Source organism: Seriola dumerili, unplaced genomic scaffold (genome assembly GCF_002260705.1).
Source record: "Seriola dumerili isolate Sdu_G_001 unplaced genomic scaffold, Sdu_1.0 BDQW01000138.1, whole genome shotgun sequence".
Lineage (NCBI taxonomy): Eukaryota > Metazoa > Chordata > Actinopteri > Carangiformes > Carangidae > Seriola > Seriola dumerili.
Window position 1 is genome coordinate 5,897,776 of NW_019174393.1, and position 27,972 is coordinate 5,925,747.

Sequence of the window (27,972 nt, forward strand, 5' to 3'; positions counted from 1 at the left end):
AATGCAATAATAATATACAAATACTAAAAAATCAATTAATAATGGATGTCAGAGAATCAAAATCCAACCACTGTATCTCCACTTAGAGAACACATTATCTAACTGAAATTAATTTGGTCCTTATTTCATCAGTAAAGATGTAATCCTCCAGTGTTCAATGTTCAATATTTCAGGTTGTTGGTCATAACTTCCCTCCTTACTTCAACAGAATTATATAATCGAGGATGTTTACAGTAAAAATCATGTTTTCTAAAATTCTAAATGTATGGCATATATATATATTATGGTACATATTATGGTTTAATGTTGAGTTCCTAGATATACCTCACTTATATCTATTTTGTTATACCCTATTTTGTTATTGTATGGCTTTAAAGATAGTAAGTGGAATCATATACGTAGCTGTATTTCCAAAATTCAGTGCATACATCCAGAGCTATTCTTTTTGCAGTTTGGTTGTGTACTCACTCCTATTTCTGACAGTGGACGACAGGCCATGCATGAGTCCACATTTTGCTTATATACTGTAAAGATATCACTGACATATCATGTTGTAAAATCCTACATGATCACTGACAAGCCAACATACAGTATGGGTCAAACATTGACTTATTCTATATCACCTTTTGGCAGCATGCATATTTTTATATTCATTTTTTAAATAAAGACATGCTCTAATTTGTTCTTTTTTTAATTTTATTATATTAACAGTGGTACAGAAGAAGTTCACAATAACATCCCACATTTTGTGTAAACTTAACTTAACTGCTTTTCTTTGTGCATATTTGGGTCCGCTGGATATTTTGGACGCAAAATCACTTTGACTTCAGCACCTCTCTTTCTCCAACAGGTTTCAACAGCCAATATAACAATACTGTAACAGCTACAGCAACTCAAAATGTAACAAACATAGCAACTAAACCAATATACCAAGTATTCCACTAACAGGATAAGTAAATGTATAGAACAAACAACATATGACAGATACTCTGACAAATTACTAAAATGACAAAATCCCAGCACAAAGCTACTCATGCAGACAAGTCTTATTTCATTATTTGAGAGGTCAAAATCCAAAACATTTATACTTCTATTTTTTGCTGTAGAATAATATTAGTGGATTAAAAAGAACAGACAAAATATAGTTACCTGGCTGATAAAACAGTGGAAAGGAGAATAATCAAAGGACTAATTCAATGGGAAATGGGCTAGTTTTGCATTAGTATGTTCAACAGTTGTCATAGGTGACTATAGTTAAATACTACTCTGCTAATTTTCTTAATATATAGGCTTTACATTTATACCTCTTTGCTTCATAAAGCTTACTGTATGTATTAAACATACTAAGGTTTTGCCCTTGTTTCCCTATGGACTCCCTCTAAAAACAGGGGTTTGACAATGCAGTCACTAGTAGGTTCAGATATGAATCATTGTAACACTGGTTTTCTGGTTTGAAGCTGTGAATGTTCATAGCAGAGCATGTCTTAGAACATTTATCACAAAGGACGCGGGTCACATTAAATGTTGCCCGCATGATGCCTACACCGCAGTGCCTTCACTGCTAAATGTAGTGATAAAAACTACATTTATAATACACTGAAGGTGACTCCAACTATTGGAGTACACTGGTTGAGCAAAGCAGTAGTACTGCCTAGCTACTGTAGTACCTCCTTAGCTTCAGCTATATCTAGTGGCAAAAACACTCCTCAGACAGCAAGAGCCCAGGTTTGGTTTTAATTGGAGGTGACAGAGTCGTGAGCTGTGTTCTGAGGAGGGTTTGCTGCTGGTGGGCTGCTACCAAACATCAGCTTCTTGATGATATCTGCATAGAAAGGTCCATAGACAAGCCTGTTGTAGTTGACCAGAGAGATGAACTTTGCTCCCATCAGTGCTAGTTCAGGCTTGATAGCAGTCAAGCCAGCTGGTACCTGATCAAGTTTGGCCTGGGGTTTAGGATCACAGATGAGCGCCATGAAGTACTGCTGCACACGATCCTCTGAGCAGAAATTAAGAGAAACACAAGGTTAGAAAATCCCAGCTGGAGACATTTCTGGCTCTATTTCAGAGTAAAAATACTCAAAATCTTACCAACTAGAGTTCGGATGGGATTGTCCCCCTGGGTGATGCTGTAGATCTGGCCTGCGAGAGTGGCCTGCAGTGCCGGGGTCAGTGCAGGGTAGTTTCTCTCTGTTAAAGACTTGTTGAGCTCACAGCAGATCTGAGCACTAATGCCCTCAAGTGCCTCTTTCAGGTTAAAGTTCCTAAAGATGAAGGAAAGGCGAGTTCTGGTTTGAGCTCTATTTGATGTGATGCAGACAGTAGATAAACCATGATAATACAGATTGTGGATATGAGATGGAAAGAAAGGTGAACTAACGGTCTGTGCATCCCATCCAACAGCACACTGGTCATCCTCTTCAGGCGGTCAGACAGGGAGGGCAGACCCTGGATAGGCCCTCCGATGGTGCTGTAGACAATGAGCAGCACCTCATTCACTGCCTGACATTGCTGGAGCTTCAACTGAATCTCTTTCAGACGCATCTCGTCTGTTATCCAGGTCTAAATAGGAACCAAAAGAAAAAAAAAGAACTTCAGAATAGCTTGACATTTGGGGAAAGACACTTTTTTGTCCTCTTGCTGAGAGTTAGATGAGAAGATGGATACTGCTTTTACTTGTGTGTGTAAACATGAAGCCACAGCCGAGAGATGACTAGCTTAGCTTAGCATAAAAAAGTGGATGAAGGGGAATAGCTATCCTGACTCTGTCCGAAGTTCAAAACTCTGCCAGAAGATTTCTGTTGTTGTTCCATGCTAATTCATACAAGAATTAAATGTTGAATGGTTACTAGGATAATAATAAAAACTATGTGTGTATGTTATCATTTCTTGTAAACTGAAGAATAGGAGGCCCTTTTAAATGTTAAGGCTTTAGATTTAACAGAAGATCAAGGGAATTACTAATTTCCATGGACATGCAGTTGTTTTGTTTTGTGTCAATGCAGAAATTATTGTATATGTCGATTTAAACAGTATTTTATATGAATGTAAAAGGCTGTATTTCATATTGTTCAAAATTGAATAAAAATATTGTGGAAAAAACTGAAGAACAGTTTAAGGAAGCTTTTGGTTTGCTTAGAGAAAGTTTATATTCCACATGCCTTCCATGAGCTAATGAAATGATACTCTCTCTTACAAACGCAAATTCAACACAGTCTTACCTCAGGCAGTGGGCTCTTATTGTAGTCCCATGTGAGGATACGGAGGAAAGCAGTTTGTAGGATCTGGAAAGGCCCAGGCACAGGTCGCTGTCCTTTCCCCTGAGTCTTTTCTGTGGGGATGTTGGCCGACATCAGCTCCTCCTGGGCTGACTTAATCCAGGCGGTTGTGTGGTTCAAAGCATCTAAAGAAAATTGTCTCAGTAACTCATTATAGTAGTAGTCCTTTTTTTTTGCTTTGACACAATATACAGTCATTCTATTCCAGTATATTCTCATACAACATACATATTCTTCGTCAGTAATATGGCAGGTTACACATCTTGTAACTATCTGCCAACAGAAATGGTAAAACAAAGCTATATATGAAAACTTTTTTCTTGCTCACTTACTGGGCGTTTTTTCCAGGATGCTCTGGAAGTTTGCCCTTTCATATTCAACACTCTGTCTCTGCAGCACAGGCCGCAGGTTATCAATTGTAAAGTTGGCCATATCCATCTTCATCAGGTCCAGCACACGGAAGATCTCCCTGGTGTGGAGAAACAACTCAGCCACCTTGATTTGAGTTGTATTTTATAATATAGCTAAATAAGAAAACTCACAACATTCATGTGTTTTCTCAAGGCGGACAATATAGTTTCTGGTAATAAACATTTGATGTCAGCATTGAAATGTTTTTAAATGCTTAAAACCCCAACTATGTGCTTACCTGAACAGTGTCACAATATTATCTGTGTTTTCTCGCAGCTTCTTAATGTCCTCATCCCTCACCGGTGCACACATCTTGCCCATGGTGGTGATAATGAAAGAGGAAAGGCCCTGGATGTCTACAGCATCGTTGTCAGCCTGCTGACGAATCAGGTCCATGTCCAGCACCTCCATGATCTGGGTCCTCATTCGATTGGCACCAGGATTAAGGAATGACAGTAAGATCTGTCAAAAGACCAAAATGATTGTCATTTTTATAAAGCATTATTTTATAATACAACTAACTTACAGTTATGTTGCTGCATTTACTACAGTTTATCTGAATATACTAGTCAAAACAGAAGTGACGGGGATAAAGAGAAGCAGATGAGTTACAAAAGGAACTTTAAAATTTGAAAGCACTGTTATAAAGGTCAAGCAACATCAGGAAAATGCAATAAAGTCATTTCTATAAATCGAGTGAAGCTCTAAACAGCGGATTGTGTGTGCTGACCTCTCTGATCTCCTGCAATAGTCTGATGGCTTGGCCATACTCAGGCGGGTCATCGTTCAGCTCCGACTCCAGGATGTCCCAGAAGGCCTTGTGGAGATTATCTCTAACTACCTTCCATAAACTAAAAAAATAAATGGAGGATTTTGTTTAGTTAAGTATATTATCTGTCAGGAGCAATGGTCAGTCAAGTGCTGTTATCACTGGTAAGGATGGTGGACCAAGAACTAAATAACAGTGACCTGTATCACTGATGAAAAACAATGCTGTGATTGCTGCCAGTAATCCTATGCAGTCATTAATTACTATAGGGTACTGTGCTGTCCCTTTCTTCAGACTTCCACTAAAGAATTTATTTTGTTCTTTTTCCCTGTCTTCCCCTCATCTCTCTTTTTCTCTGTCCTCTTCGCTCTCTTGTTCAGTTCAAGTTGTGCTAAAGATAAACAGAGACAGACAGATGGTCAGTGAATACAGTGGTAAAGACTATAAGTGACATGGTCATCACTTCTCATCTGTCTCTGTATTGTGAGAGAAAACTGATAAAATTCAATTCACAACCAAAGAGATGTATTTGATTGAAGGGTGTACCTCAATATGATTTCATACTTCACAATATTACAGGGACAGTAACCTACATGTGTTTATTAGATGTGGAAAAGTTACAAATGTTGGTAATGTTAGATTGCATGCAAATCATTAGTATTAGTAGACAAACACCTATATAATGTATATGCAGTGTACATCATATCTCTGTTGGTATTTTTAAACTGGCTGAACTTGCTTGTTGATGCAGTTTGTCTGAATTTAACAGGTTTTGACTGATTCACTTGCAGTTTGGCCACAAATAATGGTGTCTCTGGATTTCTGCTGTCCCAGGTAACTTGCATATCAGCGTCTGTGTCTGTCCCCTTTACAGCTAATGGACACCTTCCTGAGATGTACACAGAATTTTGTCAATATTGTGAAGCAAATCATAGCTACAACAAGCAGCTCTCTCTGATCACTAAATACACCTTGTTCCACACTGGAGGAAAAATCTCTGAACAGAGCAAATTAACGAATGGGTGTTGATAAACGATGGGAGTTGACATGAAACATACATACTGGAAAATTTGACTTCTCCACTGTATGTTCTGGAATGAAAAATGTGTATATTCATGTTTCAAATGCTTATGTAAGACTTTAGTACATTAACAAAAGAATACTAGTAGTATGGGTGATAGGATGCTGTATTTTTATATTTTTGTAAATCCCTTACCTGACAATTGGTATTTAGATTCACAAAAAAAAAAAAACTACAAAACATGATCAAAAGAAGATGAAGAAATGGAGACACAAGATATTATGCAGCTGGTATACCTGTTCTGAGGTAGTCTGTCTGGCTCTAGACGGAAGTTGTGGTTAACAATGATCTCATGGGTAAGGCTGAGATTGGAGACATCTGAGACAGACTCCATGACTTCATCCAGGGTTAAGGTTTTGGGTGGGCTCGCTGTGGGAACCAAATAATAAACAAACTTTGTAAATAAACAAATAAGTTCAACTGTTACGGCTGCATGATGGCAGTGGTGTGGGCAGTTATTGATAGAATGCGATTACAGTTAAAATACAGTCTCTGAAACGCAAATACAAGTATGAACAAAACAGTAATATAGATGACATTTTCAATGTGCAGAAATCAAGCCACCTCATATGCCATCTCTGAGACGGGAAAACAAACATGGACACCAAAATGAAAACAGTAAGCCAGAGGTTGTCCAGTGGGCTCAGAGAACAGTGACCAGAAAAAGGTTGAGGGTGCAAACTCACAGGAGGGCGAGCAATGCTTGCTGGAGCAGTCGCTAGTGAAGCTTTCACGGGAGCAGTCCAGGTCGCTGGTCGACGTCATGCTGTCACAGCGCTCTGATGACGACTCCACATCACTGCCTTGGTCCTCACTGCTGGATGTGGAGGTGGGTCGCTCATCATTTAGAGGCATCTTGGGTTACAGCTGCACATCAGAAATTAGTAATAACCGTTAGTTAATTGACTATAACTTCAGAAGAAACTCAACTTGATCAGAAAGTCACATGTCAATGGGTATTTTACTACTTTCACAAAAATTTGTAAAGAGCAGGTTTAGAATTTAAATGGAAAGTTAATCATTGCTCCTTTCATTTGGAAGCAGTTAAACTGTAAAAGCAGTAAAAGATGTGTGACATTTTTTATTACACTGGGTGACACGATCCTCCATTATAAAGAACACAGACACTGTAGTTATTTTTGTGGCAATCCCATATTCAAACTGACCCGCTACTATAATTACTCATCAGAAAAACAAAAGTGTATTAAGGTTGTATTATGCCTGGACCACTTCATAGACTATTTGCACTATGGCCAGTGTCAGTTGTTTTCAGTCCTTTATTAGTTTTCTTCTCTCCTACTCTCTGTGCTCACATATACAGTGTTTTAATCTTAATACAGACATATTTCCAATAAAGCTTTTCTCAGTTTTCTGTTGTCAGACAATGGAACAAGTATTAAATATTTGACTGAACAGTGGCCTATTAAGACTACATGTACAGTCACTTTCAAGCACTTTCCAAGCTTCTGCGCTGCACTGCTAAAATCCAGATTTTACTTAACTGTGGTGTTGTCTGACAAAATCACAAAACATTGCTGTTCTGTGCTCCTCCTGAGGCAGCTCCTCCTCCAGACCTGCTCTTCACATCAATGCTTGTTCGCGCTAAATCTTTTTAAAAGACTAACGACCAATGGGGGAACTCCAACGTTCTGCCAGCCAACAAGTGGTGAAACCTTATCATTCAGTCATGCAGTATTCGGTTGACCAATGGTGTGACTTTATCTCTCAGTCAGTCAGTCAGTCACGGACAGTTGCGTTACAGGCCTGGTCCCACCATTAACAGTCCAGCCAAAAAGAAAAGTAATCTTTACCTTAGTCTAACCTGTGGTTGTGTTAGAAGGACAAAGAAAGTGTGACTGTCAGTGAGAGCGAGAGCATAAATGTTTCACTTTAGAAATAGTTGCTGTTGCCAAGGCAGTTAACAGAGTGTAACAAAAACACCAGTTAAACTCAATAAAACAACTGGCAAGCCAGTCACTATGGAAACAGAGATAGCTGCCTTGTTCCACAGTTCAGTGTTTCAACATAAACATCTTATTAAACTCATTGATGGTGCATGAAGTAATTTATTAGAAAACACTCCAATGTGTTCAGTGTGTGTTTACTGCCACAAGAGTTGACAACACATCCCAAAGTCAGGACACAAACAGAGCAAATTTCCACAACTAGGTGTAAACAAAAGCCTGTATTCCTTCAAAATAAAAACAACAGAGTGCCCAGGCCAATGTGAGATCAATTGTGTCTCCAGGGCAACATGGGACAACAGAAGGCTTCTCAACGGTCAAGACGATCCTGTTACACCGGTCCCTCTGTTGTCTGTCGTCCACACAAACAAAAATTAGTACAAGAAAAAAAGGAACTGTTTGTAAGCAAAGTTAAAAAATCACGAGCTAAAGCCAAACTGGGTGAACTAATGTTCTTGTCATTGCAAACATACAAACAACTCACATACTTGACTAAATAAAAACACAAAAATGTTGAAAATGTTGATTGTTGTAGCATCTACAATTAAGCAGGCTTCTGCCTTTCTAATATTATCTAAAACATACAGTGCTGACAGAGTGACCCTTGGGTGTTGGTGTCTCTGGTCTCAGTTATCTGCTGCCAAAAATGAAATGCACACTCCCTCACTGATCTTTTGGTTTAAAGATAGCTCAAGGGGTGAGGAGGATGGGTGTGAGTGTGACTTCCGTGTGCCCCTGCTTTGCTAGAAGCTCATTCATTACATCATCTGCTAGACTTGACAGCTAGGTCACAGCAACACAGCGGGCCAATTTCCAGAGATTATCTAGAATGATGGGAGCAGTGCAGTCCAGAAAACTGATTGCAGATTAGGTCTACTCTCTCATCTGCTGCTTCATTATGTGAAATCCTCTTTAAGTAGTCTGAATGTTGGACAGGATAAAATGTATTATGATGTTGTAACAGTCCCATAATACAAACACATAAAGATAAAAATAAAACATTCGACATATAGAGCGATGCTTAATGGGATTTGTAGTCATTTAGAATACTACTGATTCATTTATTTTATGTATATATATATATATACACTGTTGACTGTAAGATACAGCATTGTAATGTAATGTGCTGACAATAATATATTTGCAAGAATATCCTTATAACCTGCCCAAGTGTTTTGGATGAATGCCATGAACAAAATACATAAGCAATGATGTAGAATGTACTTTCTATAAGCACAGTTGCTCTGCTACAGGTCACATTTTGTTACAATAACTCCTGCAGAAACAAAGACAGCCTTCTGGGATCCAGATTTGACTGCAGCATAATGTAAACAAAGCAGTGGATCAGGAAGGCTGGGCTAAATACACGGGGGCTGCCGTTATTGGCTGCAGCTCCCTGTCGCTCATCCGTACATGGAAGATCTTTGGTTACATGGCTGTGCACATGGATAAAAAATATCCACACACGCGTAAGAGGTGGGTACACGTGATCGAGCTATATACCAAAACAAGACATTTAGTACATGTTATTACTATGACCACGCCAGAACCCAAACAAAAAGAGCATTAAGACTAAATGCATTACGCTTTTACTGCAAAGGACATTTTTTGTACCTAACTGTCAAACTCCTCGCTGTTGTTTGCAATATGACAGCTTCTTTGTTAGTTAACCAGTCAAACGCCCTGGCTACAACAGCTGAATATAAATCGTGAATTTGGCTAATTTCCAACGGCATACTTTGACGTTACCGTTGACATGCTAGTTGTTATTCGAAATCTTCGACGACTGTACCCAAGTTTCCGTTCCACAACAACACAAGAAATAAACATAAAAGTTGGCAACAGAGGCGACCGAGTGATTCATAATTGTAAATTGAGTGAAATATTCTCAACAAAAGCGACTTTTACCTCATTCAAGTCTCCGAAAAAGGAGACTAACACCAAAAATAGCTCAGCTCTGAAGGGAAAATTCGGCGTCGTCCCGTACTGTTCTCCGCTCTGTTTAAAGGTCCTCCGTCCCCCAGCTGGCTCTGAGGGCAAACGGACGAGACCATTTCACACATAGGGGTGTTCAGCCTCCAAACAAAGGTGAACACGAAGTTTATGACGATGGATCCACCCGTTTTCGTAAAGAATTGTGTTTAAAATTGTCAACCGGGAATCAAAATGTATACGTCCGTTCTCTAAAGGCAATGTAAGATAGTATTTCAAACTATACCGTACTTAGTTGAAATAGTACACTCCGCTCTGCTTCACGTGGGACGTCTTTGTTTACGGATGTGACCTCAGTGTTTTCCATAGACTGTATAAGTGTGTTCACACAGCACTGTATGTGTGTGTCTGACGTGTTTTTAATACTGCTACCACTACTACTATTACTATTACTACTACTACTACTACTACTACTACTACTACCTCTACTACCACTACTACTACTACTAGTATTACTAGGTAGTGCTAGTAATGATATCAATAGATATCAATAGATTTATGGGAAAGTAATGTAAAAAGAAAAGAAAAAAAAGAATGTCTACAAGTCCCTTTTAGACAAGTAAATTACAAATGGTTAAGTTTCACAGCAGACTTTAAATTTTTTTTATTATTTTTTTTTTATTTGCATTTTGAACATAACAGAACATAACAGATAGTGGTAAGAACACATATACAATAAGACAAACAGACATGTACATTAATCAGACACATACGTATGTAAGACTTGAAACAACATCAGGTGGCTGCTACTTGATTAAAGTGCTGTACTTAAGAGCCTCTGGCAGAAGCCGTGGCTCATCCCACGCTGGCCTTTTCCAGGTGGACAAGGAAGGGGTCCTAAATGGTCAAAACCCCTATAATTAGGTCAGTCCTCAAAAACCTGAGTTTTTCCATCTGTGTGACTGAGATCATGTCAGCTATCCATCTTTGAGAGGAAGGAGGAATCTGCGATTTCCATTCTCACAAGATTCCACCAAAGTGAGAGTCAGTTGTGTGGCTTTAGGGAGGTGTGCAGTGGGTTGCGAGCAGCCAAGAATGGCAAGCTCAGCCTCTGGTTGGAAAAGTCCCGTATAGGCCTTGGAATACCGTTGAAAAATTTTACACAGCAGACATTTTGACTTGTAACATTTTATTCAAGTGACTCAGTAAGCTATGCCAGTGTGACAGTTGAGCCAACATGCACAACACCAGCACCCGTAACTGAAGCAGCTAAGTCAGTGTTCATTGTTTTAATATGTATTGTGATTTACTTTTTGCCATTTAAGTGATTTTCTTACTGTGACACGTCAAAGTAGCCACTAGATGGTGTCATGGTCTCTGCGATTGCTATTTGCAATAGAGTTCACTAGGGATGAACTAGGAGATGCTTCTTTGTAGATAAAAATCATGGATGCAGCCTATTGTAAGACCTGGATACGGCGCCGCCGCACTGCCTTGCAGCCATTTTTTCCCAGTGGCCACTCGCGGTATTGCAGCGGAGAAAATGCCCTGCGGGCCAAAAAGCTAAGAGACGCCTGTAAAACTGTTGACAGGTCTGGCTGTAAAGACAGTCAATTGTTAATCTTTGTATTGTATATTTTTAAGCCATGCACTTGTAATCTTTGTAAAACTTTTCCAAAGCCCGGAAAAAGCCCAGGAAAGTATTCTTTTTCTGGATGACGTTACTGCGGTGTATGTGGGTACTTTTCTTCAGTGTATTTAATTTGGTCAGTCATTTACCTGATGGATGATCGTAGTGATCTGTGTGCCAGCAGTATCTCAGTCTGACTAAAGTTCACCAGCCTGTCTTCCGCTGACAACAACCACATTCATTTAGTTTATGGCTTAAACTGTCTTACTGTGGTAAAATTATAACTCTGACCTGAGAGTGGTGGCCTGAGATGGCGCAACCTGCTCCCCTTCTCCCACCTGTCCCTTAGGAGAAGAGCCGTCCTGGACGTTGTCATCGTCGTCTCTCTTACTCCCCACGTCGTCATTGTGTGTTCAGTATGCAGCATCCTAAATGTTCAAAGGTATTCATTATCATTTACATTAAACCTTTTTTTTTAATCCTTTTGATTTATTCCACTTTTTCAAATCAAATATCTGGGACAGTAATGTATTGAACGAAAATACCTGGGTTCTGTGACAGCTACATTTGTGGACATTGAAATTCTGCAGTGTTGGGGAAATATTGTAAAAGTATTGAACTATTTCATAACAAAGAGTCACATAATGCAGCCTGCAGGGCAGAGAATAGTCACAAATAAAAGAGCTTCGCTTTCTTTTTTTTTTTTGCATTAATTTTACATATACAATATGAAATGACTTCATTTATGAATATATTTAAATAGGAGTAAAACTGAAATGGCTTTGGTGGATCAAAGTGGTAAGATGATGAAAAGCAAATGATCATGGACAAAATCTCAGTTTAAAAAAATGACCAAAATCAACACATACATACAGGGTTTGAGATAATGTTTCCATACTGTGAATAGCGAAAATGAAATTCCAGTCATGGAAGAGTATGTAAAAATCAATTAAAATAATGTCATTGTATGGCAAGGTTACTGCAGACTTTTTTTTAACTGTAATTTTACAGTTGAGTGTTTTTTTCTTTCTTTTTTTTTACCACAAGCCACAATCAATGTGGAATCAATCTCATGTTTGTAGAAACAACAGACAATTCAGGTGAAACGACTTAAGTCTTTTACTTCGAGCCCATACTTGTCAGTGTCCCAGACTGAAAGGTAATTTGGCAGATGCTGTTTTTGTTAGAGTACTATTAACCCCAGTACCATTTGTTAAGATCATGAAAAGCTTGGTATCTTCTGTTCTTTTGTAAGTAACTACAAGTCCTGCAGGCATGTTCTTGGCCAAACCCACCCAATTGAACTTCAAACCTGTTTTTCCAATTGAAGTATTTCATGTATTCAGTAATATTTTGGTTGAGGTAAAGTATCCTCTCTGCCAACTCCTTTGGAGTGGAAAAGTCATCGACATGAATGAAAGAATCCGCTGGGATGTGTTCCTCATAATTTTGTCTTGGAGGTCCCAAAACTATTGGTACACTTCCTAGCTTCATAGGACGAAATAACTTCTCTGTAATATAGTCTTTGTAAATAGAGTTTTCAAAGGAGAAGTAGAATTTACAACTAGAGATTATCTCCGTATAGTCTTGATCACTAACACGTTGCTGAAAAGCCCTCCCGTAAGTGTTTATCTGGACATGTTTTTTCAGTTCATTGTAGAACTGAACTCTTCTGAGGTTCGGATTCCAGTTGCTCACAATCCAACAGACCAACTTGTCCTTTGGTGGCAGTTCAAAACTCTCAATCCCAGATGATAGTGGCAACAATTGCCCATAAGGCACAGGAATATTTGAATCGAGGCGATAACTGCATGTCAAGTTGAATAAGTGATTGATTTCAGGGATTTGACCAGAGTGTGCAGGTGACTCCATATTAAACCACACCCATTTCTGAAACCAGGGACGTGGCTCTTTTGGTAAAGATGCAACCGTTATGTCCCTGTGGTGGAAGATGACCCCGTGGGCTTTATGGTAGAGAGACTTGTCATCTGTCAAGTGGCATCTGATATTGAATATATTGCAGTTGAGATCAAACTTGGAGCCAAATGGCCACATCCAGATCAACAGAACAGTGTTGAGCTCAGCGTCCACTGCTGCAGCCTGGACCCTCTGGGTGTCATTATGAAGTGAGTTGATGTGCTGGTCTGGTGAATGGTTCGAGACCTGGGCCTGTACTTCCTTTGCACACAGAGATGTGGGGAACTTGATTTCAGGCTTGTAGTACACAAAGAAAAGGACTAGGGTACACACTACCAGCAGGCAGCTGAGGGCAACCTGGTGCAGAGAGGGCCTGTGGAAGCTTGAGGACATGGTTCACCTTTGGAGAGAAAATAGATCTGGTTATTGTAGACAGAACATTTGATCTGACAATACATTATGTTGTCAGGTGTCCTATGGGCAACCAGTGTAATAGTAAAGCAAAAAAAAAAAATGTTTATCATGCAAAGTGAATTCATAATGATACCAAAGTTATGAGCCTTATATCTTAATTAAAATAGATATATTGTTATGTGTTAATTTACCTGCTACATACGTGCAGGGTAACCCGTGAGCCAGAGAGAATCTTAACACATCAGGATGGCAAGAGGCAAATGATGTTCCTAAAGCAGGTTATTCCAGGTAAACAATAGCTCCTCATTTGTTTGATGATAACACATTAAGAGGAACTTTTGACAAAAGCAAATAGATGAAACATCTTGGGCTTTATGAAGAGGAGTAAATTACATTATTTTAACCTTAATGTTCAACACGTCCATTAAACATTTAAAAAGTGAGATGTGCTTTAAAAGTAATAAGTAAAATCACATAATCAATCTCTTCCACCTAAAACCAGAAGTTATAGCGGTACTATGGTAAGTGAGAAATACTGGAGCTAAAATTCCATTCACTTTCATTATTTCATATTTAGTTATCGTTCTTATTTTTTTAACTTTTTGTCAGATTTCTGATGAACCCCCGTCTGATATCAACCATCTGAAGCAAAAACCACTGGACGTCTATTTCACTGATGTACCCGACGAGCTTAATGAAATGTTCAACTGATGTCTGGAGAGGGTTGCACATGTGGAAAAAGACTGTTCAGCACAATGGACAAGAGATAGTTAGAATTTCTCACAGGCATGATACAGTCAGCTCTGTACTTTTAACTTTGAAAATGTCTGATGAAATGACCTAAAATTTTACTACCATTAGAGTCAATTGAGGCAAAGCAAATATTCAAATGAGAAACATAGACCAGCAATCTCACCTTCAAGTAGAAAAGCACAGGTAAAAAAAAATACTGCAGAACTTTTGCGATGGTACAGATCCTGTGAATGTGGCATTTACAAGGAAGTGTCCCCTTATGTTTTTATTGAGTCTCAAATGTTCTTCGTCATCTGATAAGCTGGTACTTCACTGTAGTGGCAGGAAGTTTATTCACTGGACTTTATATCGATGCTTTCAGGGCAGGGACAACATTTGAAACCATATTCTTCTCTCATTTAAAGCAGGAGAGATAACACTGCCCCCCTGTAGGGAAACACCTACTTTTATATTTACCTCATACAATGACGAATGCAAATAGGACACCATGTTAGAGTCACAAGACATGAGATGTTATTTTGCAAATAGAGAATGTTATTAATGAAATTCATCTTTTGTGTAAGCAGGTGGAGACAGAGTTTCAAACCATGAATGTGTAACATAAATTTGTCTGTTTTGAATGGCACAGGAACATAATGTTCATCCAATCCCGATCACCGCAAAAACTCTCTCTGCTCTCATACACAAGCAAACAAGAATTCAGCAGTTGAATGCCTCTCTCAGTTTCAAGAAATAGGTTCACAACCTCCCTTTCTTGACCTACAGCATTGAAGAGTGGAATAATTTTGCAGAGCATTATGATGTCACAGCAAAGTTTACCTTTAAACAATTGGATAAAAGATATTGCCACTTCATCATTTTATCCTATTAAACATTTGTGTTTAATTTTGTCATACTTAGCATCTGAATTCTTGAGTTATGGCCAAAAATGTGTCTTGTGAGGTCTCACCAGGAAGCGGGTTGCTAGGATTTCCAGACATTGGCGGCTTAGCTCAGACCTTTGTAGCGGGGTCCAGGGGGATCCAGGGAATCACAGATTTTTTTATTCTTTTATTTCAGCATGTAAATGTGCAATTTTTGAGCAATTTTTGATTAATACTGAGAGCCTACAAAAAAAACTAAAAAAACCCCAGATAGTTGGTAAGATGAAATATCTTTGTCCTTTTTTATGCTTAGCTGAATGAAGCAATTTTTTTTTTTGGCAAATGTTTTTGACAAACAGTGTGAACAAGAAGTTAAACATTAGCAAGTTCTATTGCAACACACCACAGGTACAAGGAAACAGTTCTCACCCTGTAATTAAAAGGTGACAATGACCTATGTACTTCTGCTCCATTTCCAACTGAAACATATCAAACATTACAGGAACAACGCCCAACAGGTGTTATAACAACAGACCCAAGACTGACTGTTTGGTTTGGATCTATCTCAAACATCATTGTTCCCTTATTAAATTCAAAATGGTTAAATTAAATTCAAACTGTATAACTGACTATGATCACAGCTACAACCATGCAACATGAAGTTTGGGTAAGAGAGTATAGTGGGGCAGAAAGGCAAACTGGGGCAACTGATACATGTTTTAAAGAACACCCATGGAGGGGTGGACAAAACATAATTTTTTTTCATCATTCAATCCTGCAAATTATTGCAGTATGATGAAATTGAACTGAAATGTCTATGAGGATGACATTAAATGATAAGATTTTATGTTCAAATTGTCAAAGATCAACTTCACCATGACATTGCTCTGAAAATACAATTCTGGCCATTATTCAATGCTGTAACTTAGGAACAGGAGGGGAAGTAGTGGCCATATTTCCTGCAATTGGCTGGTTGACGAGGCATAAAACTGGGAGGCAGTAATTCTAGTGTTGGCAGACTGATAAGGTGTGGTTGTGATGAACTGAACCAGGAGGGTTTTGAGGAGGGTGATTGAAAACACAGAGTTAAACACGAGAGAAGTACAAACTTGAGCTTAAGTTTGGCCCGTAGTTTCAGTGCCACGCTGGTGAATTGAACAATCTGGCAAAGACTGAGTGGATCAGTAACAGGTGCACAGGTGTATTGGCAGGAGGGAAACAGAGCACCATGCAAACACACAAAGTCAGAGAGTGAGAAACAGGAAAAACCAAGAAGCACAAGGAGGTGGAGCATGAATCGGGGAGAGGCACAGCTGACAAGCGAAACACACCAGGAGGATAAACTAAGGATTAATTATTAGTCAGAGGGGAAAATTATAGCTCCCCTGTCCGGAAAACACACCCATTATTTTCACATGGCTGTGTGTCCTCTAATTTCATTTATCATTCCATATAAGAATTATCATACAATATTTGACATTTTGTTTGGTTTTGACTTGAATTATTTAGTTTAGACACCACACACACAAGCAAATGTTTACAGGATCCTTATGCCCGTCTGTTCCATATTTCAATGAACAAACTACAGCTTTCTAGATTTGGTCATAACATAATATATATGGAGAATGAAGGACAGGATCCATCACAAATGATTTTTCTCTCCTTTCTGGGAAAAGGAAAGAGAAGAGAGGTGTTGTTTGACAGGAAAGCCAGATGAGATATTACACAGGGACAATAAAAGACAAAGAAACTGACATTGATTAATAAACCTTTTGGCCCAAACATTTTGTCCCTTTACATGTGTAGCCTACAAGGGGCACGGGCACAGGAGAAAATAAAGTGGGTGGTCAATATGTTGAATAAGTTTGGTATAGAGTTGTATGTGAATTTGTAGATATGGAAACTAAACTACTGGAGAGGTGCCTGATCTGAAATAAGTAAAAGGAACATCTTAGTTAAGTTAGAGCACTGCAATTACCTGGAAAATAAATACTGTATGTGTAATGATGTCGCCGAAGACGTGTATACTTCACGAAGTAAAAAGACTCAGCTGTTTTAACTTGAAAAATGTCATAAGCAGAACTTTAGATGATCAGTGCTTAAGTTAAAGTTCACAATAAAGTAACATAATGTAGCATCAAAATGCCTACTTATGTGATTTGATCAACTTTCCTCTCTATCTTAAGTTAAAATGTGTTTTTTTGGAGAGGATTTCCTCATTCACCTTCAATTCTTTAACAGGTTGCCAAAAAGACTTCAACTTTTCAATTGAGAACGTCATTATTTTTAGCCTAATTCTACAACTGGGTCATTGTGGTGTGTATGAAAATCACATGCAAACATCTCATTTCTGTATGGCACGTGGAGACAGTGCAGCATTCTGCAGGAAAGGATGTAAATAAGATGTGAGCAAAGCAAGCCCCAACAGTGAACACCTGACCCAATCTGTGACCTGAGCGTACAGCAGATCATGGTCCAGGCTTAAAAAACCACTGGAATAATCATAACATAAACCATGGAATACAGATCTTTCACTATTTCATCCTGGAATATACAAGGTCTGAGGTTGACTGCTTTTGCTGTAGAGCAGAATCCCAGACTTTACCAAAGAAAATTGTAAACTCTGACATCATTGTTCAACAAGAGTATGTAAAACTGCATGTAAGACTCAGCACTTTGCAATGTGTATTATGCAGTAAAATAAGCACAACTGAAGTAGAGACCCCTGGACAATTCTTTTTCTCTGTTTTTACACAAGTTGTTAGAGATCTTATTTTTCACCGTGCACCGTTCTCTGTGATTCATGTTCACCATTGACTTGGGACTGAACATGTTTACAACTAATCTGTATAAATACTTTTTTCAAGGTACACAAATGAGCTGAATGAAGTCCATCAGAACATTTTAATTCTGACATGAACTTGTTTGGACCCCTTTCCCTCTAACCGTGTGTCTCTTATTAGGTTTCTCAGGGCCCTTTGGTGCCACTCAGCTGTGGCACAACATCATCCAGGCCCTGCAAACCCAGGTGGAGGTGCGCCGCTGTAGGAGGCATCTACGTGTTCATGCCGAATGTTTCACAGGCTCAGACGCTGTGGATGCCGTCCTCAGTTACTTGATGCAGAATGTGGTGTTTTGCACAAGTGAAGTATCTCGCCTCAAAGCTGCTCGACTCTGCCAGGCTCTGATGGAGGCAAAGGTGTTTGAACCGGTGGGCACAAAGCTGTTTCGCAGAGACAAGGAAGTGGCCTTTGAGGACAGCAGCTGTAGCCTTTACCGTTTTCTGGAATATAAAGTGTTACCCGGCTCCTCCATGACGGAGTGCAGAAGTGACACAGAAAACAGGCCACCAGATGAGCCAGAGATTAAGAGGAAAAAGAGCTCCAGGTTGGTTTTACATTTCATCACTAATTCTGCTCAGTATGGAGGACTTGTTGCAAAATGCTAAATCTGTCCATTGGTGAATATTCAGATACAAAGCAGAGCAGAGAAATACACAGATATTCAAAGTATTGTCCCATTTTTTTTTCATGTTTGAGTGAAAATTAGGTTTAATTTTGAGGTGAGTGTTTAATAATCACCAAAATGATTCTCTCTGCAGGCTGAATGAATTGAGAACAATTTCCAATCCTCTTGCTGTTGGACCATCAGACCGGAGGGTTGAGAGGCTGCTGAGGACCATCAACCTGCGACCTTCTGTGTCACCAGCTTTAAACACAGCCCCGACCTCTTCTGCCTTTCTGTCCAAGGCTGGTAAGACTGAGCTAGTCTCTCAGTATCTGCCAGTACAATGGGTTCCCTATACAGGCGAATAACCTGTACAACATTTACAAGATTGATTTGAACTTGGTTCCTTCTTTGACAGTGGTGGACGAGGTTTGGAAGCAGCAGACACTGCTGCAGCTGCTGCAGATATGCACACTTATACAACAAGACAAACAGACAACGGGCCCAGACATGTACATTAATCAAACACATACGTATGCAAACATTGAAACAAAATAGCATCAGGTGGCTGCTACTAAGTGCTATACGTAAGAGCCTCTGGCAGAAGCTGTGGCTCATCCCACGCTGACCTTGTCCAGGTGGACAAGGAAGGGGTCCCAAATGGTCAAAGACCATATAATTGAGTCAGTCCTCAAAAACCTGAGTTTTTCCATCTGTGTGACTGAGATCATGTCAGCTATCCATCTTTGAGAGGAAGGAGGAATCTGCGATTTCCATTCTCACAAGATTCCCCCAAAGTGAGAGTCAGTTGTGTGGCTTTAGGGAGGTGTGCAGTGGGTTGCGAGCAGCCAAGAATGGCAAGCTCAGCCTCTGGTTGGAAAAGTCCCGTATAGGCCTTGGAATACCGTTGAAAAATTTTACACAGCAGACATTTTGACTTGTAACATTTTATTCAAGTGACTCAGTAAGCTATGCCAGTGTGACAGTTGAGCCAACATGCACAACACCAGCACCCGTAACTGAAGCAGCTAAGTCAGTGTTCATTGTTTTAATATGTATTATGATTTGCTTTTTGCCATTTATGTGATTTTCTTACTGTGACATGTCAAAGTAGCCACTAGATGGTGTCATAGTCTCTGCAATTGCTATTTGCAATAGAGTTCACTAGGGATGAACTAGGAGATGCTTCTTTGTAGATAAAAATGTGCAGCTCAAGCACAAGTTTGTATTAGCAAAGTTAATATATAAGTGGCAACTGGGATTAAAAATACCCTGTTTGAGCTTCCACCTTCCCAGTAGCAAATTGCACACTTCTCTCACCAATGGATGGTCCCAATTAGCCCCACCCTCTGATATACCCCCCCTTGTTATATTATCACGTTCTTTGTCTTTATCTTGCTTCACCGAAAAAAAAAGAAAAAAAGTGTGTTTTATGACAGCTTTACCACAAGCCACAATCAATGTGGAATCAATCTCATGTTTGTAGAAACAACAGACAATTCAGGTGAAACGACTTAAGTCTTTTACTTCGAGCCCATACTTGTCAGTGTCCCAGACTGAAAGGTAATTTGGCAGATGCTGTTTTTGTTAGAGTACTATTAACCCCAGTACCATTTGTTAAGATCATGAAAAGCTTGGTATCTTCTGTTCTTTTGTAAGTAACTACAAGTCCTGCAGGCATGTTCTTGGCCAAACCCACCCAATTGAACTTCAAACCTGTTTTTCCAATTGATGTATTTCATGTATTCAGTGATATTTCGGTTGAGGTAAAGTATCCTCTCTGCCAACTCCTTTGGAGTGGAAAAGTCATCGACATGAATGAAAGAATCCGCTGGGATGTGTTCCTCATAATTTTGTCTTGGAGGTCCCAAAACTATTGGTACACTTCCTAGCTTCATAGGACGAAATAACTTCTCTGTAATATAGTCTTTGTAAATAGAGTTTTCAAAGGAGAAGTAGAATTTACAACTAGAGATTATCTCCGTATAGTCTTGATCACTAACACGTTGCTGAAAAGCCCTCCCGTAAGTGTTTATCTGGACATGTTTTTTCAGTTCATTGTAGAACTGAACTCTTCTGAAGTTCGGATTCCAGTTGCTCACAATCCAACAGACCAACTTGTCCTTTGGTGGCAGTTCAAAACTCTCAATCCCAGATGATAGTGGCAACAATTGCCCATAAGGCACAGGAATATTTGAATCGAGGCGATAACTGCATGTCAAGTTGAATAAGTGATTGATTTCAGGGATTTGACCAGAGTGTGCAGGTGACTCCATATTAAACCACACCCATTTCTGAAACCAGGGACGTGGCTCTTTTGGTAAAGATGCAACCGTTATGTCCCTGTGGTGGAAGATGACCCCGTGGGCTTTATGGTAGAGAGACTTGTCATCTGTCAAGTGGCATCTGATATTGAATATATTGCAGTTGAGATCAAACTTGGAGCCAAATGGCCACATCCAGATCAACAGAACAGTGTTGAGCTCAGTGTCCACTGCTGTAGCCTGGACCCTCTGGGTGTCATTATGAAGTGAGTTGATGTGCTGGTCTGGTGAATGGTTCGAGACCTGGGCCTGTACTTCCTTTGCACACAGAGATGTGGGGAACTTGATTTCAGGCTTGTAGTACACAAAGAAAAGGACTAGGACACACACTACCAGCAGGCAGCTGAGGGCAACCTGGTGCAGAGAGGGCCTGTGGAAGCTTGAGGACATGGTTCACCTTTGGAGAGAAAATAGATCTGGTTATTGTAGACAGAACATTTGATCTGACAATACATTATGTTGTCAGGTGTCCTATGGGCAACCAGTGTAATAGTAAAGCAAAAAAAAAAAAATGTTTATCAATGCAAAGTGAATTCATAATGATGCCAAAGTTATGAGCCTTATATCTTAATTAAAATAGATATATTGTTATGTGTTAATTTACCTGCTACATACGTGCAGGGTAACCCGTGAGCCAGAGAGAATCTTAACACATCAGGATGGCAAGAGGCAAATGATGTTCCTAAAGCAGGTTATTCCAGGTAAACAATAGCTCCTCATTTGTTTGATGATAACACATTAAGAGGAACTTTTGACAAAAGCAAATAGATGAAACATCTTGGGCTTTATGAAGAGGAGTAAATTACATTATTTTAACCTTAATGTTCAACACGTCCATTAAACATTTAAAAAGTGAGATGTGCTTTAAAAGTAATAAGTAAAATCACATAATCAATCTCTTCCACCTAAAACCAGAAGTTATAGCGGTACTATGGTAAGTGAGAAATACTGGAGCTAAAATTCCATTCACTTTCATTATTTCATATTTAGTTATCGTTCTTATTTTTTTAACTTTTTGTCAGATTTCTGATGAACCCCCGTCTGATATCAACCATCTGAAGCAAAAACCACTGGACGTCTATTTCACTGATGTACCCGACGAGCTTAATGAAATGTTCAACTGATGTCTGGAGAGGGTTGCACATGTGGAAAAAGACTGTTCAGCACAATGGACAAGAGATAGTTAGAATTTCTCACAGGCATGATACAGTCAGCTCTGTACTTTTAACTTTGAAAATGTCTGATGAAATGACCTAAAATTTTACTACCATTAGAGTCAATTGAGGCAAAGCAAATATTCAAATGAGAAACATAGACCAGCAATCTCACCTTCAAGTAGAAAAGCACAGGTAAAAAAAAAATACTGCAGAACTTTTGCGATGGTACATATCCTGTGAATGTGGCATTTACAAGGAAGTGTCCCCTTATGTTTTTATTGAGTCTCAAATGTCCTTCATCATTTCATAAGCTGGTATTTCACTGTAGTGGCAGGAAGTTTATTCACTGGACTTTATATCGATGCTTTCAGGGCAGGGACAACATTTGAAACCAGATTCTTCTCTCATTTAAAGCAGGAGAGATAACACTGCCCCCCTGTAGGGAAACACCTACTTTTATATTTACCTCATACAATGACGAATGCAAATAGGACACCATGTTAGAGTCACAAGACATGAGATGTTATTTTGCAAATAGAGAATGTTATTAATGAAATTCATCTTTTGTGTAAGCAGGTGGAGACAGAGTTTCAAACCATGAATGTGTAACATAAATTTGTCTGTTTTGAATGGCACAGGAACATAATGTTCATCCAATCCCGATCACCGCAAAAACTCTCTCTGCTCTCATACACAAGCAAACAAGAATTACCACTCAGCAGTTGAATGCCTCTCTCAGTTTCAAGAAATAGGTTCACAACCTCCCTTTCTTGAGCTACAGCATTGAAAAGTGGAATAATTTTGCAGAACATTATGATGTCACAGCAAAGTTTACCACAGATTTGATTGTTTTTTTTATTTCAACATGTAAATGCGAAATTTTTGAGCAATTTGTGATTAATACCGAGAGCCTACAAAAACAACAACAAAAAAAAAACAGATAGTTGGTAAGATAAAATATCTTTGTTGTCTTGTTATCTTTTTTATGATTAGCTAAATGAAGCTAATTTTTTTTGGCAAATGTTTTTGATAAACAGGGTGAACAACCAGTTTTTTAGGTTCTATTGCAACACAGCACAGATCCAAGGAAACAGTTCTCACCCTTTAATTTAAAGGTGACAATGACCTATGTACTTCTGCTCCATTTCCAACTGAAACATATCAAACATTACAGGAACAACGCCCAACAGGTGTTATAACAACAGACCCAAGACTGACTGTTTGGTTTGGATCTATCTCAAACATCATTGTTCCCTTATTAAATTCAAAATGGTTAAATTAAATTCAAACTGTATAACTGACTATGATCACAGCTACAACCATGCAACATGAAGTTTGGATAAGAGAGTATAGTGGGGCAGAAAGGCAAACTGGGGCAACTGATACATGTTTTAAAGAACACCTATGGAGGGGTGGACAAAACATAATTTTTTTTCATCATTCAATCCTGCAAATTATTGCAGTATGATGAAATTGAACTGAAATGTCTATGAGGATGACATTAAGTGATAAGATTTTATATTCAAATTGTCAAAGATCAACTTCACCATGACATTGCTCTGAAAATACAATTCTGGCCATTATTCAATGCTGTAACTTAGGAACAGGAGGGGAAGTAGTGGCCATATTTCCTGCAATTGGCTGGTTGACGAGGCATAAAACTGGGAGGCAGTAATTCTAGTGTTGGCAGACTGATAAGGTGTGGTTGTGATGAACTGAACCAGGAGGGTTTTGAGGAGGGTGATTGAAAACACAGAGTTAAACACGAGAGAAGTACAAACTTGAGCTTAAGTTTGGCCCGTAGTTTCAGTGCCACGCTGGTGAATTGAACAATCTGGCAAAGACTGAGTGGATCAGTAACAGGTGCACAGGTGTATTGGCAGGAGGGAAACAGAGCACCATGCAAACACACAAAGTCAGAGAGTGAGAAACAGGAAAAACCAAGAAGCACAAGGAGGTGGAGCATGAATCGGGGAGAGGCACAGCTGACAAGCGAAACACACCAGGAGGATAAACTAAGGATTAATTATTAGTCAGAGGGGAAAATTATAGCTCCCCTGTCCGGAAAACACACCCATTATTTTCACATGGCTGTGTGTCCTCTAATTTCATTTATCATTCCATATAAGAATTATCATACAATATTTGACATTTTGTTTGGTTTTGACTTGAATTATTTAGTTTAGACACCACACACACAAGCAAATGTTTACGGGATCCTTATGCCCGTCTGTTCCATATTTCAATGAACAAACTACAGCTTTCTAGATTTGGTCATAACATAATATATATGGAGAATGAAGGACAGGATCCATCACAAATGATTTTTCTCTCCTTTCTGGGAAAAGGAAAGAGAAGAGAGGTGTTGTTTGACAGGAAAGCCAGATGAGATATTACACAGGGACAATAAAAGACAAAGAAACTGACATTGATTAATAAACCTTTTGGCCCAAACATTTTGTCCCTTTACATGTGTAGCCTACAAGGGGCACGGGCACAGGAGAAAATAAAGTGGGTGGTCAATATGTTGAATAAGTTTGGTGTAGAGTTGTATGTGAATTTGTAGATATGGAAACTAAACTACTGGAGAGGTGCCTGATCTGAAATAAGTAAAAGGAACATCTTAGTTAAGTTAGAGCACTGCAATTACCTGGAAAATAAATACTGTATGTGTAATGATGTCGCCGAAGACGTGTATACTTCACGAAGTAAAAAGACTCAGCTGTTTTAACTTGAAAAATGTCATAAGCAGAACTTTAGATGATCAGTGCTTAAGTTAAAGTTCACAATAAAGTAACATAATGTAGCATCAAAATGCCTACTTATGTGATTTGATCAACTTTCCTCTCTATCTTAAGTTAAAATGTGTTTTTTTGGAGAGGATTTCCTCATTCACCTTCAATTCTTTAACAGGTTGCCAAAAAGACTTCAACTTTTCAATTGAGAACGTCATTATTTTTAGCCTAATTCTACAACTGGGTCATTGTGGTGTGTATGAAAATCACATGCAAACATCTCATTTCTGTATGGCACGTGGAGACAGTGCAGCATTCTGCAGGAAAGGATGTAAATAAGATGTGAGCAAAGCAAGCCCCAACAGTGAACACCTGACCCAATCTGTGACCTGAGCGTACAGCAGATCATGGTCCAGGCTTAAAAAACCACTGGAATAATCATAACATAAACCATGGAATACAGATCTTTCACTATTTCATCCTGGAATATACAAGGTCTGAGGTTGACTGCTTTTGCTGTAGAGCAGAATCCCAGACTTTACCAAAGAAAATTGTAAACTCTGACATCATTGTTCAACAAGAGTATGTAAAACTGCACTAAGACTCAGCACTTCACAATGTGTATTATGCTGGTGTCAAGTCCATTAAGTTCATCTCCACCACTGCTCCTGTAAGGTGTAATAGACTGTCAAGACCAAGCTGTCAGCCACCTTGAAAATCTACTACACCATTCAGGATCTGCTGTAGAGATTAACTTAATGGCACCACCTGCCCTCTGATTGGACTCTGCTTTATGCTTCTTTCAGATTCATGTGTAAAATAGGGTCAAAATTCATACTTGTAACTACAGCATAACACACCGTGAGTGTGGAAACTGTGAGTGCTGATTTTAACACACACTCTACTTTTTATCTTTACACAGATCTATCTTTGTCTTATCTCGCCAGTGATATCATTGGTTCATAGTTTTGACTCACATGCAATCTAATTTTTTAACAATTTTTCACATATGCATGCTGTTAAACTAATTTGCATTTTCATTTTCACATACTTGTATTTGTGTGTAGGACCATATTAAAATGAAAGTTTTGTTCATTTTCATAGACTTAAGCTGCTCCACAGTGAACAAACATTTCATTTTCAACAACTTATGCAGCCAATAAAAATCCCCCACACTGTCTCATTTGCAATAATCAAATTATTTGCATTGATTTTGCCAGATGAAGGTCTAAAACGATTTTTTGTTTTCTACTTGAGATCCTCTCATTCTGTTCCTATGCACTAGCTTCACCAATTAGATGTAGGAAATGAGAAAACTTTGATTTATGATACATTGAGATCTGCATGTTAGAGTTGCTTTCTAAAATGCTAATCAAGTTCCCTTAGGATGGTACTGAACTGAACTCACCAGAATTCTCTGTAAAGTAAACATGGTTCTGTTAAAACCCAGATTGGGATGGAAAGAAATAATATCAAGCATAACTTCAGAAAGCACATGGGAGCATGAGGATAACTTGTACAAAGACTATCTGGATATATATAAACTGATGGGTCAAAAGATATGTAATCTGGAAGGGTAGGAGCATTATTTACCAAAATTAAATATTATCAGAATCTAAAAAGGTTTATATATGATACACATAGTCCACACTCCAGCCCAGTAGGTGGCGGTAATACACCTAATTGTTAGATGTTAACTGCCTTACAGAAGAAGAACGTGTTTACGTCACACGGGGAGCTCATGATGGCGGTTGATTTGACTCCTCGGTTCAGAAGACTGAACAGCCAAACAAGAAGTTTTCGTGAAAATATACAACCTGGTAAGGTGACGCTTACTCAGTGTGAAGTTAGCTCATGTCCTTTAACTCAGTACAACCAGACAAACACAACTCCGTGCTGTACAAAAGAATTGGCTCTATCTCTAGAGTGTAGCATTGACAGAGGAAAGCGTTAGCCCTCGCCGCCCTGTTGTTGCTGTTAATTCTGGGAGAAATGTCTTAATGTTTAAAATGTTTTTGGAGACACTGACATTCAGGGACTTTGCTTTATGAGTTCGCACATAGATTCCACAAACCTAAAAGTAGCGTTATTCCTGATGCTGAAGTGCTCCCTGAGAGTGTTACATCATTATATATAGTATTATTGAATTATTATAATGTATGGATTTTATCGAGGTGGAGCTGCTTTGAGCTACTTTATATACTGTTGGGTAGTTTAATATTTTATCTCATATTACAAATGCATAATGTTTTATGAGCTCATCTTATGTTTTGGGTGTAACATCTTAATTTGTAAAGTAACTAGCGCTATAGCTGTCATCAATGCAGGAAAAAGTGAGTAGCAAGTAGCAAAAAAAAATGTAAATATTCAAGTAAAGTTAAAGTAACTCAAATTTGTATTTTGTACAATACTTGAGTATTGACCTAATATTAATGTTAAAGCTTTCATGTAATGGCACCTTCATTAATGGCATGCAGTAAAATAAGCACAACTGAAGTAGAGACCCCTGGACAATTCAGTCTTCTCTGTTTTTACACAAGTTGTTAGAGATCTTATTTTTCACCGTGCACCGTTCTCTGTGATTCATGTTCACCATTGACTTGGGACTGAACATGTTTACAACTAATCTGTATAAATACTTTTTTCAAGGTACACAAATGAGCTGAATGAAGTCCATCAGAACATTTTAATTCTGACATGAACTTGTTTGGACCCCTTTCCCTCTAACCGTGTGTCTCTTATTAGGTTTCTCAGGGCCCTTTGGTGCCACTCAGCTGTGGCACAACATCATCCAGGCCCTGCAAACCCAGGTGGAGGTGCGCCGCTGTAGGAGGCATCTACGTGTTCATGCCGAATGTTTCACAGGCTCAGACGCTGTGGATGCCGTCCTCAGTTACTTGATGCAGAATGTGGTGTTTTGCACAAGTGAAGTATCTCGCCTCAAAGCTGCTCGACTCTGCCAGGCTCTGATGGAGGCAAAGGTGTTTGAACCGGTGGGCACAAAGCTGTTTCGCAGAGACAAGGAAGTGGCCTTTGAGGACAGCAGCTGTAGCCTTTACCGTTTTCTGGAATATAAAGTGTTACCCGGCTCCTCCATGACGGAGTGCAGAAGTGACACAGAAAACAGGCCACCAGATGAGCCAGAGATTAAGAGGAAAAAGAGCTCCAGGTTGGTTTTACATTTCATCACTAATTCTGCTCAGTATGGAGGACTTGTTGCAAAATGCTAAATCTGTCCATTGGTGAATATTCAGATACAAAGCAGAGCAGAGAAATACACAGATATTCAAAATATTGTCC

The 27,972-nt window shown here is 39.0% G+C and overlaps 5 protein-coding genes across 6 annotated transcripts in view; 2 read left to right on the forward strand and 3 right to left on the reverse strand.

Annotated features, from left to right (window-relative positions):
- Positions 1–691: 691 nt before the first annotated feature.
- On the reverse strand, positions 692–9,493 carry tcp11l2 (t-complex 11 like 2). Its single transcript, XM_022749377.1, has 10 exons — positions 9,409–9,493; positions 6,223–6,403; positions 5,773–5,905; positions 4,417–4,537; positions 3,925–4,148; positions 3,608–3,744; positions 3,219–3,400; positions 2,378–2,559; positions 2,089–2,261; positions 692–1,996 (listed from the first exon to the last, which is right to left on the reverse strand). The coding sequence occupies exons 2-10, from the start codon at positions 6,389–6,391 to the stop codon at positions 1,734–1,736; spliced, it is 1,584 nt and encodes a 527-aa protein (XP_022605098.1). The 5' UTR covers positions 6,392–6,403; positions 9,409–9,493; the 3' UTR covers positions 692–1,733.
- Positions 9,494–11,009: 1,516 nt separating this feature from the next.
- Positions 11,010–14,426, reverse strand: LOC111224641 (alpha-(1,3)-fucosyltransferase 9-like). Its single transcript, XM_022749198.1, has 2 exons — positions 14,310–14,426; positions 11,010–13,379 (listed from the first exon to the last, which is right to left on the reverse strand). The coding sequence occupies exon 2, from the start codon at positions 13,370–13,372 to the stop codon at positions 12,257–12,259; it is 1,116 nt and encodes a 371-aa protein (XP_022604919.1). The 5' UTR covers positions 13,373–13,379; positions 14,310–14,426; the 3' UTR covers positions 11,010–12,256.
- A 2,589-nt stretch (positions 14,427–17,015) lies between these two features.
- LOC111224569 (DEP domain-containing protein 4-like) lies at positions 17,016–19,152 on the forward strand. Its single transcript, XM_022749113.1, has 4 exons — positions 17,016–17,031; positions 17,973–18,396; positions 18,611–18,762; positions 18,875–19,152. The coding sequence occupies exons 1-4, from the start codon at positions 17,016–17,018 to the stop codon at positions 19,012–19,014; spliced, it is 732 nt and encodes a 243-aa protein (XP_022604834.1). The 3' UTR covers positions 19,015–19,152.
- A 693-nt stretch (positions 19,153–19,845) lies between these two features.
- Positions 19,846–21,122, reverse strand: LOC111224570 (alpha-(1,3)-fucosyltransferase 9-like; the record flags this gene model as incomplete). Its single annotated transcript, XM_022749114.1, has 1 exon — positions 19,846–21,122. A coding segment is annotated over one exon (1,068 nt), but the record flags the coding sequence as incomplete, so codon positions are not given.
- Positions 21,123–26,412: 5,290 nt separating this feature from the next.
- LOC111224642 (DEP domain-containing protein 7-like) overlaps positions 26,413–27,972 on the forward strand; it is a 5,690-nt gene continuing 4,130 nt past the window's right edge. For both annotated transcript variants that reach the window (XM_022749199.1, XM_022749200.1), the window contains exons 1-2: positions 26,413–26,492; positions 27,418–27,841. In XM_022749199.1, the coding sequence (XP_022604920.1) occupies positions 26,414–26,492; positions 27,418–27,841 (503 nt within the window). In that variant the 5' untranslated portion in view covers position 26,413. The remainder of the gene's footprint in view (positions 26,493–27,417; positions 27,842–27,972) is intronic.